General features: G+C 40.1%; 2 protein-coding genes across 4 annotated transcripts in view; both read right to left on the minus strand.

Annotated features, from left to right (window-relative positions):
• The window catches only part of dctn1b (dynactin 1b), a 35,191-nt gene extending 24,849 nt beyond the window's left edge, over positions 1–10,342 (minus strand). For all 3 annotated transcript variants that reach the window (XM_079262710.1, XM_079262709.1, XM_079262708.1), the window contains exons 1-2: positions 10,278–10,342; positions 2,690–2,941 (exon numbers count right to left, since the gene is read on the minus strand). In XM_079262710.1, the coding sequence (XP_079118836.1) occupies positions 2,690–2,917 (228 nt within the window). In that variant the 5' untranslated portion in view covers positions 2,918–2,941; positions 10,278–10,342. The remainder of the gene's footprint in view (positions 1–2,689; positions 2,942–10,277) is intronic.
• A 1,396-nt stretch (positions 10,343–11,738) lies between these two features.
• On the minus strand, positions 11,739–14,302 carry LOC306773019 (putative N-acetyltransferase camello). Its single transcript, XM_079262711.1, has 2 exons — positions 14,214–14,302; positions 11,739–12,827 (listed from the first exon to the last, which is right to left on the minus strand). Exon 2 carries the CDS (start codon positions 12,818–12,820, stop codon positions 12,146–12,148), a length of 675 nt encoding a protein of 224 aa, XP_079118837.1. The 5' UTR covers positions 12,821–12,827; positions 14,214–14,302; the 3' UTR covers positions 11,739–12,145.
• Positions 14,303–14,588: the final 286 nt, after the last annotated feature.

A 14,588-nucleotide genomic window follows, 5' to 3' on the forward strand; every position in this document is an offset into this window, starting at 1 on the left:
AAATGCTGCCTTAACTGCATTGCAGGTGTGTGGATACTGTGTCTGATTTATCTTCTTATCTGACTTTGAATCTTTAAGCAATGCAATGTAATAATATAGCCTGTTTCATACATGAGGCAACTCAATGTGCTAATTTAGAATGTGTATGTGGTGTTGCTGAGGCTTAAAAACAGAAATGATGTTTTTTCATCAGTCATTTTAATATACACAACAATCTGCAGTGATATAAGTTTGCTGTTGTGCTACAGCCAACAGGATGCAGCAAAATAATATGAAACTACAGGATCTGACAACTAAGGGCAAATCTGGATCAATCTCACATCAAAAAGATCAGTAAGGGAATAATAAATAACAAGAGACCAGACAAAGCATATGAACATCCTAGATGGTTATTTTGAGTAAATTTTGCAGGGGAATCCTCCATATCCACACCTCCACAATGCATTAGTGTAGGAACAGAGACTGTGAAGCGATCAGGTCTGCAGCACAGCTCACTTAAAATGTAGCAGGATTAGATCCGCATGCACCAACACAAAGTCTCCACCGGTTCCTGTCTGTGCCACACTAAATCCAGTTACTTTTAAATAGAGGTTTAGGAAACCATTCCTTCCTCTCACAATAACCCTGTACAACAGGGATGTCCAGCTCTGGTCCATGAGGGTCACAGTCCTGCAGGTTTTTCAGTGTATCCCTGCTTTAAAACACCTGACTCACGTAAATCCGTCCTTGTGCAGAACATCACTGGCTGCTGGATCAGTTTAACGAAAGCAAGGTGTGTGGGAACAGGGATACATGGAAAACCTGCACGACAGCGGCCCTTGAGGATGGATTTTGGACGCCCCTGCTGTACAATAACTGCTCCATGTGTCAGTAGTGATCATCATCTCTGCATTGAAACTATACAACTATTCAAAATCATCATTATATGTAACTCTCTATGTTACTATGTTATTTATTTTATTTGAAAGTTTTTTTTTCCTTTTTTTTTTTATCGGGGGGGGGGGGGGGGGGGGGGGGCGGGTTATATTTATATAATGTTGATCTATCTATCTATCCATCAGGGCTGTGGCAATATGCTTTTGTACCGATTCAATTTTATTCCAATTTCTTGGGAGCCGATTTGATTTAAATTGCGAATCTCACTGGTTCTGTGCTGCGAATGACTCTGGAGCTGGACATCCAGAGAAGAATGCTGCACAAGCTGCTGAAAATAAATGATGATTCTTCTCATCCTTTACACAACATAGTGAAGAAACAACAAAGCGTGATCGGAGAGCAGATATTATATCTTCTAATGAACCGCTTTTGTCTACAAGAAAAAAATAATAAAATAAATAAAATAATTTCCCCTGACATAAATAAAGAATTTTTCATTTAATTTAATTTCGAGCTTTGATGTTTCGCTCCACAGAGGTGACGTTCCACGTCCCTAGAGCCAGCTTCTGCAGCCGGGGATCGGATCGCCAGGGTCCCCACCCCTTACTGCCGCCCAGCTCACATTGCACCCGACCCCTACAGCTCCTCCCACAGATGGTGAGTCCACGAGAGGTGGGCTCCATGTAACCCTTTCGGGCTGAGCCCAACTGAGCCCCATGGGCGAAGGCCCGGCCACCAGACGCTCTCGTGTCCCCACTCCAGACCTGGCTCCAGAGCGGGGCCCCGGTGACCTGCGTCCGGGCAAGGGAACATTTCCGCCCATGGTCACCGTCATCATAGGGGTCTTTGAGCCGCACTTAGTCTGGTCCCTCCCCTAGAAACTCGTTTCCCAAGGGTGACCCTACCAGGGGCATAAAGGCCCCGACAACATAGCTGCTAGGATCTTCAGGACTCACAAACCCCTCCACTACGATAAGGTGGCGGCTCAGTGCTCCTCCGCATCGAGAGGAACCAGGTGAGGTGGCTCGGGCATCTGGTCAGGATGCCTCCTGGACCTCCCTGGTGAGGTGTTCCAGGCACGTCCCTCTGGGAGGAGACCCCGGGGAAGACCCAGGACACGCTGGAGGGATTATATATCCTGGTCGGACTGGGAACACTTCAGGATCCCCCCGCAGAGTTGGCAAATGTGGCTGGGGAGAGGGAAGTCTGGGCTTCCCTGCTTAGGCTGCTGCCCCCGCGACCCGACCCCGGATAAGCGGCAGAAGATGGATGGATGGATGTTTTGCTGTTTTAGCATTAAGTTTCATGTATCACCTCACATTGACATAAAAGGCTAAATTACAAAGCTGATCTGCCAAACACAGAGATTTCTGTCACTGACCGACCCAGCAGCCTTTCCACATATCAGATCTGCTGAACAAAACTGTTGGAAGGCTCATCAACGGCGCAGATGCTGCATTAAACACCAAAAGGACCAGAGGGATGCTCACTAGTGTTATTCTTGACAACCGACGGTCAGCTTGATGATACAAATAAGTTCAGTATTTCCAGATAAAACACAATAAAATTTGTTTAAAGCAAATATAAAATTAATTTTAAAAAATCCTTTATTCTTTTTAAAAAATCTCCATTTTTACTGGATCTACAGCATCATCTCTCTTTGATCCTGCGGATTGGGTTTTTATGTTTCTGATAAAAATAAAATTCCTTTGTGTGACAATTTTTTGAACAAAAAGTAGAAAACAAAAACAAAAAAACCACAGTTGTTCATTAACATGAATCAGCTGAAGAATGGAGTGTGTTTCATGACTACCTGCGACTGTCGGACAAAGATCCCGTGGTTCTCTTCGCAGGTGAAGTAGCGCTTGCCCTGCACCGTGCCGTCGTTCTTGCCTTTGGCCTCGTCCAGGATGACTCCCACCCATTTCCCGGAGGCGAAGAGCGTGGTGCCGATGTAGGCCACGGTGCCGCTCTGGCCCTTCCCAATCACCTCCACCAGGGAGCCCACTTTGACGGGCCGACCGCCCCCATCTGAGCTCATCCTGCTGCTGCCACTGCTGGTGGTCTGCGTGGGAGAGCAGACAGAATTAGATGAGTTATGATTTATTGTTGACATTCAGTAAATAATGATGTTTTACTCCTTTTCAGGGTTCAGATCATAAGGAGTGGTATATAAACCAAAGCTTCTTCTCTGTTCCCCTCAGCTGTCTTTGGGTTGTTTACACATTCATCTTAGCTGTTGTTGTTTCCTCACATCCCCGACTGCACACAGGTGATAAGAAAAGTGTTTGGAGTGGAGATGTGAGGAAATCGCTGTCTGTTTGGGACTGTTTGGGGTTTTTAATTGTGCATATGTTGCAAATCAGGAAGCTGATATTAACAAGAACTTTTTCCCTGATCTGGAATCCGTTTTACATTTAAGCTTAATATGGTGAACAAGAAGTTTAGGAGAAAGGTCTTAAATCTACATGAACTGAGTCCAGCGGCTGTTCCGACCAGTCACCAAACGAGCTGAATGTAATGAGCGGAGTTTATTTGCCAGGTAAATGAGCCTGTTAGTGAAAACACCTGTTCTAAATGTACAGGTAGATCCATAAACATGGCAGGACTTTTACTTTCTGGACCAGGAATTGCCACCTCTGCCCGCGACCCTTCGTTGGATTGAGCAGTTAGGACACAGGTGTCAAACTCCAGTCTTCGAGGGCCGGTATCCTGCAGGTTTTTGTTGTCTCCATCCTCCAACACACCCGACCAACACACATAAATAGGTTTATGAGAAGCCGCTAGATCCATTTGATTTGAATCAGCGGTGTTGGTCGAGAGAAACAACAAAAACCTGTCAAACTCCAGTCCCTCCAGGACTGGAGTTTGACAACAGTTTGACCTTCATGCAATGAATGCATGAAGATATTCTGAGGTTATAGAGTTTAGTTCAGACCCAACTTGGCAAAACCTGTACCGCTTTTTCATTTTGTTTTCTTTTTTCCAGTACAGTAAACAGAACCAACAACTGCAGGTTTTAGATTGTTAGCTGGATAAAAAACAGCTTTTTTTTTGTAAATGTAAAACAGTGTTGAATAAATCAAAATGAGTTTTTATTACTAAATAAATGGATTTCAGACTGGTTTCAAACAACATCAAATATGCCATTAAGATTATAAAGATGAATTTATCCAAACCTCTCATATACCTAGCTTCTGGTAATATTTATTTATTTTAAAGTCAAACCCTGTGACAGATGTCTGAAAGTTGTACCTACTCTCTGCATTTTCGACGTTGTCAGATGTGATCTGTGCTGCCTCTGGAGGCAGTTCCTGTCAATCCAGTTTAAAATATGTCCTAAGTAATTGCCTTTCTGTCCTTACTTGGCTGCATGTAGTGTTTATTCCTCTCAGCTTTGAGCCAATGGATGAATAATTGATCTCCATCATTTGGAAAACACATGAACTTGGACACTGCACAGGTAATCATATTTCAAACTTTTGCTCTTCAAATGTGCCATTTTGATCCCTTCGCCCATCTGTTTCTACAGGGTTACAATACAGATTCACACATTGATGTTCTGACTTATTTCAAACATTAGAGGCATCTCAGTAATGCCACTTATCTATTTCTAGTCACTTGACATTCAGCATCCTCGTCATTGAAGTCATTTTCATCTCAACCCACAAAAACAGAAAAGGTGAAGCAGAGTCCTTATGCTGCAATCTTCACAAGCAAATGTTTATTTAAGCAGCAATGCTTCTGGAAAATTACTGGGACAATTACAAGGCAAAAGTCAGACAAGACTTCCTAATGCAGATTTGAAGTGTAGAGACAAACCCACACATAAAAACACCCACTAATTTATTCAGTGCTGTATTTTGTGATCTAATAATCCCGCATAACCCAATTTACTGTGTGGTGTCCTAGAACTGATGGTGACTCAGCAGAGTAAGAAGGAGAGGAGAAGACATTAGAACTCAGAAGGAACATGATCCGGCTCTCCTTGAGCTTGCTGTGAACAAACACTGAACGAAATCCGGCTTAAATTTGAGGTTAAACACAGAGCGTGAAAGAAAAAGCAAACTTAAAACAGCAAACTGGATGACAGACTCTACAACAAAGAGGTCAACTGTGGCCAGTCCTTCCTGAAACTACTTTTAACAGAAAAGCCTCATGGAAATCTTCAAATGTATTTATGAAATAATTCACTGAAAAATAGTCAAACTTATCAATCAGTTTTAACCTGATGCCTATGAATCATTTTCACATATTTGACAATCTCATACCTAAAGGTCTTACACAGTCAGCCTATATGACTAAACATTATGGGATTAAACATCAGCAAAGTGTATGTTGGTATGTAGAAAATAAAAACTTTTTTGTTTATGTGCTTTCTGCTGTAAAAACAAAAAAAAAAAAAAATCACACCTGGATTCAAAATGATAATATGGTTTAATGATATTTGTTATAATTATATATATAAATGTGTGTGTGTGTGTGTGTTATTTTGTTGTCAGCACATTCAACTATGAAAAGAACAAAGTATTTAATGAAAATTTTTCATTCATTCAGATCTACAATGTGTTACTTTAGTGTTCCCTTTATTTTTTGAGCATATAAATATACATTTATATCATGACTTTTTTATTTTTTAAAGTCAATAATCTCCTTTTTTCATATTTTTTATTTTCTGCTCACTAAAATAAAAGGTTTTATTGGAAAGTTTAAGTTTTCAATAAACAATCAAGTTTCATAAGACTTGTCAATAGTCTGATTTTACGTTGATGTTGTGTGGGATCATTTTAGCAGAGAACAGATTGAAAGACAGTCTGTATCGAAAGAAAGCTTTGAAATGTCCTTCAAGAAGCCTGGAGAACTATTCCTGAAGGCAACATAAACAAATTACTGGAAGGTTTGTCTAGGAAGGTTCAGACTGTGTTGAAGAATGAAGCAGTTCATACAAGCGCAGACCTTTCAAGCTTGTTGGAGTTGTACAAACTCTGCAGGCATCATATTCTGCATTTGCCCCATATTTTCTATGACATATAAAGAAATGAGGGATGGCACAGGGCACTTTAGTTAATACATGAATCTGTTGACACAACAACCAGATGAGATACTGCAGTATCTGTCCCTGAAAGCTAGACTCTTTGTGGTCCATTCATTCATTGTCCCGACCTGTTTCGCTTTGCTGAAGGCAGAGGACCTGAGGACAACGTACTGAATTATTCAGCGCCGCTCTACTCTTACAACACACAAGCTCACACATTTGAAAAAAAAATGCTGATCATCAGCCTAATGATGGTTTTCAACTTATAAAGAAATGTTTGCATGAAACTGTCATCTTCACATTTAAAGTGTCCCAAAAACTAAAAGATTTACATCACCAACTATACCTTTTTTCCTGTCTGAAGGAGGATAATAGATGCTTTAAAGATTAAATATAGCTGTAATATGAATAAGATGAAGCCTGATGTCATGCCTCCCGGTGACAGAGAAGAAGCCTGACTCAGACACGGATGACAAACAGGAAGTCTCTCTGTGTTTGCGGATTGTGTGTCCTCTGTCTGTCAACAGCAAAAAGCCTTTTTTAACTTATTACCTGCCTGTCTTTCCTGTGATGAGCTAGTGTAGGCTGTCAGATGTCAAGTCATACGACAGGTTTGAACTCAAACATCACACTGACAATGCTGAGCTCAGAGGCAAGCGAGAGAAACAAAGAAAAGACCATTTAAACAGGGGGACGCACCACTGAAATGGATTAGAAACCCCTCTATTAAAGGCAGTGATCAGCTGGGAGGAGACAATGGGGTGAAACAAATCAAACAGACAAGAACAGAGTCAACACCCATCCCCATAATGAGGACTAACTTCAACACCACAGTCTGGACCTTCTATATATGAATATACACTTTGGAAACACTCACCCGGGTGTATGTATTCCTTCTAGTCTGTGACATGTTTCCTTGTCGCCAAGCAGCCCCCCGCCTCCCAAACTCCCTGTCTTGACTGAAGCAGCGTGTTATCAGGGACGTCGGCCAGACAGAAAGGGGGGTTGAGAAGAGGAGAGAGGAGGGGGATTGAAGGGATGCTGCTGCTGGAGCGTCTCCCTTTTCTTTTCTGTCTTCTCACAGAATCACACCATCCCACACCTCACCATCCCTCACCTCATCCCAACTCTCCCGTCCCTCCTCTCTGCAGCTGACAATAAGTCTCCAGGAGCTTTTGGCTTTAAATGGAAGTTTCTGATGGGCTGGAGAGAGCCGATCCAGCCATCCGATGGAGGATTCGGAGGCAAAAACAAAAAGGGAGTGAGAAAAGATAAGCACGTTTGGTCTGCTGTGAGCACATCAGCTGAGCGAAGGCACTGCGTTGTGCTGGTGTCTGCGTTGGCTTCTGCAGGAGGGAGGGTGGTTTAGGCCCCGAAAGAGCTGCTGGGTCCTAAAACCTGCACACACTCAGCTCAAAAGCTCCTGTAAATAATTATCCTCATCACTGTCTGCATGTGAGACGATGCAGGTATTTAGAGAGATATTCATTTGGAGTGGACTTTCAACGCTGAAGACAAATGAGTAAAAACAGAAACTAATGTGATGATAGGAGTTACGATTGATAAATGTGTAAAAAGCATTTTTTTAAAAAGGGCAGAAAAAATTCTTTGACTTTCAGGAAAAAACAAAAATCCAGTCTTGCATAAAATAAAATGAAAATCGAGAAGCAGTGAGCATTTTCCAGGCAGGTGGATGTGAGCCAGTTCTGCTGAGCCTGATTCTGTTTCATTGTGGTTAAACACAAAAGAGCCAGGTGATGCTCTGCAATGTTGCACACTGTAAGCAAAAGGCTGCAGACTGCATCAGGGTCCAGGCTGATTGCGAGGATTAGCTCCTTTTATTTAGCGAACTGAACGGCTGGAGCTTTTTAACTTTGCGTTGTCATCTTTTTGCAGTGGAAGCAAATGCTGCAGGGTTTCTGTGCATAAAGATTTCAGCTTTGAAGCCAACGACAGATGCTGGAAGACATGCTTTTTATCAGGAGAACAAAAAAAACAAGCTTTCAAGAGGGACGGACAGTGTAAACAAAAGCATCTGCTCTGTATGATTATTACTGTCATGCAGAGAGCATAGCTGAAGGTGCCAGGTTGTGGGTTTTTTTTTTTTTTCTTTGTTTTTGTTTTTTTTTTTAGGTATGGGTGAGTTCTGCAGACTTTGGGATGTTTAGGAACACAGAATACATTTCTGGAGTTTGTTTGCACCTTTTTATGCTAAAGGCAGAACCAAAACAGAAAGAAAAAAAGGAGCAAGGGTGGGGGGGGGGGGGGGGGGGGGGGGGCGTGTTGAAAAATCCAACAGACGAAGGAAAGTCTTCATCTCTGACCGAGTGAATGAAACAGAAATGAGCTGCAGACGGTGTAAATCACAGCTCTGCCTCCGCACAGAGGAGGATGAGGATGAAGGAGACGGGCGACGGCAGCGAAAACCTCTACAGACCAGCAAACAGGACGACTGCAGGAACAAAGGCGACTCTCTGGGAGTCGAGGAGGAACTATGTCAAGCTGTCTGAGGTGATCGTCATCGCAGATAAATAAGGTAAAGATCTACAAAACTGGGAAAGCTTGTCTGAATTCAGTCCGCAGAGCAGAAGCTTTGCATGCAGGAAAATAATTTTGATAATGTCACAGCAGCCGAACAGCTGACTGAAGCTGAAACTGCTGCGTCAGTACTCATCACTAATGTGTAAAAACAAGAGAAATTAGAAAATAATCTCAGAATTTTTATCATTTAAACTAGTTTGTTTATGCAATGTACAACATATAGATAAGACAGGCAGCTGTTTGTCCATAAGTTTCCCTTAGCGAGGTTATTTTCTTAATAGATTGGCTTGTCTGATCACAGTGATTATAAGTTTGAATACTATGGATCACAGTTAATTAACTTGAATTGATCATATCCTCAAAGTGCACGAGCTGACTTCATGTGAAGAGGTACGGTGCAAACTGAATTGAATTTAAAGAGTACCATTTTCCAAAAGTGACTCAACAGATTCGTTCTACTGCTTGAATGAAGATGAACTAATGGAGGCACAAGCAACCATAAAAATGTTACTCTTTCACCAGGTAAATTATTATATTTATTGATTCATTTAGCAAATACTTATTTTAACACATTTATCAATGCCACTTAAAACACCTACTTTTTTTTTTTTTTATCATCACTGATATTTTAAACATGTTTTACTGATGTTGGTCAGGACAGTGATCACACAAGAAATGGCTATATTGCACTTGTTTTTTATTTTTATAGATAAAAGCATGACACAAAGTAATTAATGCACTCTGCACATCCTATTCAGTTTGTACAGTAGTAGTAAGTCGGTTTACTGATTTATAAATCAACAGTTTCTAACTGCAGCTCAAATAAAGCAGGCAAAATTAAGCATTAATGATGGTTTAAGCAAATTTTAGTTGGATATTTGTTTGCTTTTTGCCTTTTATGAACTGTTCTATTCTTTGTGAACTGGTTAATTAAGCGTAGGTTTCTGCTCCACCACATGAGCTAATGATATTCAGGGTGGTCTCATCACCATGAAAACTAGGTCATCTACTGAAAATATGAGCAGCAGTGTACCTCAGTGTTGTCTTTGCACAGCAGAATAAATCACAAACAAACAACAACAACACATAAATCAATCTAATAGTGTAAATCCTGAAGACTATTGTTGTAAAAACTGTAATCAACAGACTGAATCTGTCATTCGGTGCCATCTAGTGTGTTGCAGTCCAGTAAACACTGACATCCTGATGCATCAATTTTCAGAATAGAGGATTTCTGGTGATCAAACACACAGAAAAGCCAGAAATGTTGCAGAAGGACTTAAACAAAGCTAAAAACACATTCCCTGTTATTTCTGGTGGAAATGGTGATAAATCACAGCATGGGTGTGGCTGCAGGCTGCACATGATCATTTCTGTAACAGATCAGCCGACATCAGAGAAATTTCGCGAAAACAATCGGGATTAGAGATTAAATAATTTAAACCAGAATAAAGCTTAATCATCATATTATAATCGGATATCAGTGCTGCACGCGACGCGCTTTAATCGCCATTTTAAGCTCATTAATTATTTGCAGTAGTTTTAATTTAATTTGCGTGTCGTTGTAATAAGAAAATATTGTATTTGATCAGATTTCAGTGATGGAAGAAGCTTATTTTAACGCTGTTAAAAGCCGCTGTCAGCTGTCACTAAAGACACTTCCTGATCAGCTGATAGCTCCATTAGCTGTTAGCCTTAATATAATAAATCATCTTATCCTGTTAATTTAAACCAAATAACCTCATTTCTATTTAAGGACATGTGTTGGTGTGGATTTAAATAGTGAGCTCCAGCGCACAGTCAGCATGTTCTTGCCAAGTCTCACCTGCTTGAAAAATAAATCCGGTTTCGTTTCAGCTTCGGGCTACATCCATCCATGGAGGTCTGAGCGGACCCGTCCGTCCTGAGGTGTCCGAGCTGCTGCCTGACTCTGCCCGCCTCACACACACTGGTGAAAGCCAAAGCATGGAGGGGAATTTACCAGCACATGTACAAGAAAAAATATATCTATACACAGGGCCGGATTAATAGTACACATGCCCCTGGGCCCAGAGTGTTACAGGGCCCCCGTTCCACAACACAACATTGTGAAAATTGTGAATGATATTCTGTGAAACACATTTCTAACATCTCTCAGCCAACGGTACCAATAGCAAGACACTAGACACTGTGGTGTAAATATCTGGTTTTTATTTACATTTTATTTCATGTCCAAACTGCTGGTGTTTGCCATATGTGGACCCCAAGTGGGCGTGGGCCCCTGGGCCCGTGCCCATAAGATAATCCGGCCTTGTCTTTACACAAATAAGGAAAGTTAACCAAACCATGTCAATTCAAGTCAGTTGTACCACGAACAATTCACACCTGAATCACATTTTTCCTCTTTAAATGTGTATTTAACTGGAAGTTTCTTTAGAAAACAAAGACTGAAAATAAAACAGTGATCGATAGTTTTTTGGGTTTTTTAAAAACTTTGTTTATTGCTGAATTCTATATAATTTCTGAACCTGAAGGGAAGAGAAAGGAAGCAAAGATACAAAAGCAGAATACATGGAAAAGAACTGAACAAGGAAAGACAACCAGCGGCTGCATCTGTAATGAAACTTAATACGAACATCCAGAAACTTAATACAAACATTTCCAGCTTCAGTAAGAATAAATAAATAAAAACAGAGAACCATCAGGAACACATAAAAAAAAAAAAAAGACAAATGTAGACAACTAGAAGTAGTCATTGACTGCAAACCTCCACCAAGAATGAACATTACTTTTGTCACAAGTTTTTAAAATTATCTCACCATTGTAAAAAATTCTTTAATAACTACAAGTATCCTGGTGAGGAGTTGGATCACCCCCAAAATCTGAACTAATCCTAATCCATTTCTGAGATTCCCAAATCAAAATCTGTCCATAACTTGTTATGTTGCTAACAGATGACAAACCAACACCAGGAATGCATGACTTCCCCTTGAATGGGGTAATAACACCAGCAGCAGGTATATGAATGCAGCTATTATTTATTACATCTGAACAACACAGCAGCTGTATAGTAAGGCAAATTTAACTGTGAGCTTTGTGCAAGTTTTAAACTTTTTTCCATATTTAGATTTGACACATATATACATAAACACACATTATATATCCTAAATAGGGTTAAAATGAAGAGTTTTGTCATCAGAATCCTTTAAGTGCATAGATGCTGAACCAATTAGACACAGTGTAAAAGAGTTACTTGTACACATCATAAATTTAGCCCCTAGTTGGACAGACATCTATAACATGCCCCATATAAATACAAGTTTAGACAAAACTAAAATGCAAGTAGAGGTCCAGTAATAAAGGAAAATTATCTCTAAAATATCAAAGTATCTTAAGTTTGCATGTTATAAAAAGTTAATTTAGACTCACATTTTATACAAGCATAGCTTTATTTCCACCTGTAATCTCGTTGCATGTTTTTGGGGTTTTTCTTTGTTTACAAAACAATGAAATAGACAGGAATAAATGATAGCTCTCTTCCATATAATCGTCACAACTACAACCGGGCTGACCCAGTACTCCAAATGAACCTTTAAGCATTCGTGGGTACCGTCTCTGGACATTTCCTAAGTATAACTATGTTCAATGAAATGCAGGAGAAATTCAAGTATGGGAAACACTGTCATGAGATCTTAAGCAGGGTTTATGTCAGTTTCAGTCTCTTACTCCATCTTGCTGCAGATCAAGTCTGTATTCAAACAGCGTGAAGTTCATGATTCTAGCCGCGACCTCAGGAACAACAAACTCTCTGATCTTCTTGTAGCCCATGTGCTCGTACAGTTTCTGAGCATCAGTCTGCACCACAGAGGTGTACAGCACAACAGCAGGGTAACCCCGTTCACGTGTAAAATCTGCAACTGTTCGACACAGAGCCTTGGCGATGCCCATCCCACGGTGACTGCGGCGCACTGACATGCGCTTCAGCTCCAAGCATTCAGGTGCATTCACAGCAGGAAGACAAGCCACTGTGCCGACAACCCGACCATCTCCTTCAGCTACCCAAAAGCAGGAGTTCTTGCTCTGCAGGTAGGTTTCATTGATGCTGTTCAGGTCCTTTTTGAGGGAGGTGTCAATGTAATTGTTGAACAAGTAGACAACCATTTGCCGGGCTCCAGCCAGGAGAAGGGTGACTGCCAAGATGGGCAGCAGGAGGGACTTGGAGCTGGTCATCAATGCACAAAAACTGCACATGAGCACCATTTGCGTCAGGGGCTGTTTCAGCATGTGAGTAAAAGATGAAGGCACGTGCTCACTCATCCCAGAGATGAAGATTTCCTTCACACTTTCAGCATCATCATCCTGGTACTTCCGGATCTGAATGTTGGCCATGGCTCAGCTTTTCAATGGAAAAAAAAAAAAAAAAGTTATGAGAGATGATAAATGAATACCTCAAAGTCTGAGGTGTTTCTCTTAGGTGCACTCCAATTGAAATAATTCCATTGGATTGATAAGTAAATTAATATCTACCACAGGTACTTGGTAAAGAAAAAAACATAAATCATTTGCCTGCACAATAACTTTAAACATATAAACTAGCTGATAAAATTATTCATCTGGTGGATCAATTTCTTTACTAATATATTTCTCACATGGTCATACAAAAAGGTAATAAGACTTTACAGAACAAAAACGAAACAAACATAGCACCATGCTCGAAAAGGAGCAGGAAAAAGAAAATTTCTTGTATTATCTTTTTTTTTTTTTTTTTTTTAAAGATATTATTAAAAAAGACATTGTACTATCTTTATATTAGCAAAGATATTATATTCCATCTGCCTTTAAAAAAAAAAAAAACCAAAAAAAAGAAAGAAACATAACGCACCAACAAATGGTTATTGATTTTCTTAGCAATGCTCAATGAAAAGAGAAAAAAAAAAAAAGTCATGGCATGCTATGTTATGACATATGTCTTAAGTTGTTCACTTTATGAATGGCTAATAATAATATCTATGTTATAACATATAAAAACAAGATAACATTTTATTCATGGTCTTGTCTGTTTTACTTTTCTGAAAAACATGACCATTTGAGTGCTGATTTCTTGTAAAGCATGTCTAAGAGAAAGCAGGGATTGTAATGGTTGCAGGGTTGATTATTTACAAGGTCCACCTCTATCTGGACCCTGAAATCAAATAACTGAGCTGTTCTTCAGACAGAATCAGGAAATCATATCACCCTATGGCCATCAGACTATTCAACAGCACAATAGGAGTGGTGGGGGCACCAGAATACCACAATGTGGAAAGGATAAACAAACAAAATCAAAACTAGTACCTGCAGGTTACTTTGCTTTATCTTGACACATACCACTTTCAACCTGACTTTTACATATTCACTGTGCTTATTTCTTTATACACATACATATTTGTTTATTCCACTATACATTTTCCACATTATTGTTTGTTTATGTTTTCATGCTGCTGAGATTTCCCTTGGGGTGAATAAACTGTCTGTCTGACTCTGTCTGTGACCCAGTCTGAAGAGTTTTAGCATATTATCAAGGTGGATAAGATTAACTGCCTTTGTTCTTTAATTTAGTAATTGTTCAAATCTGATCAAAATACACATTCACATGACAAGCCTTCCTTATTACAAAGTGACGTGCCGGATTAGCTAACAGCTACTAGCACCAGTTCTAGCTTTACAAAGCTAACACTTATATGACCCCACTTAGATCTTATACTGCCTTCAGAAACGATAAATATAAATTATCTCAACTTACTTTGCGATGAGAACGAGGCTTGATAAATGAAAATATCCAGTCAAACTCCGTTCAGAGGATCTGTCCACGAAGTACTTCTCATATTTCCTTTAGACAGGGGTTGTGCCAAAGAAGTTATCCCTGACAGAAATGGTCTCCCCGGCTGCGGGAGCGCGCACTCGTTGAGTCTTGCGCATAGACTTTAAAAACAGAGCCAATCCCCATGTTTAAAAAAAAAAAAAAAAAAAAAAAGACTATATAGTCTTGTGTTTGCGTCGTGGTCTATATTTAGTGCCTTCATTGTGCTGGGTTCCGTGGGAAAATATTAATGTTAAAGAGTTGACAGTGTAATGACTTCTGCATTATTCCGAGTGAATTAAAACCTTTTCCGATGTT

Source organism: Telmatherina bonti, assembly GCF_933228915.1.
Source record: "Telmatherina bonti genome assembly, chromosome: 22".
Classification (NCBI taxonomy): domain Eukaryota; kingdom Metazoa; phylum Chordata; class Actinopteri; order Atheriniformes; family Telmatherinidae; genus Telmatherina; species Telmatherina bonti.

What these genes read in the sequence shown, in the direction of transcription:
- LOC306773019 (XM_079262711.1), bottom strand. Translation starts at nt 12,820, where the DNA reads ATGGCCAACATTCAGATCCGGAAGTACCAGGATGATGATGCTGAAAGT.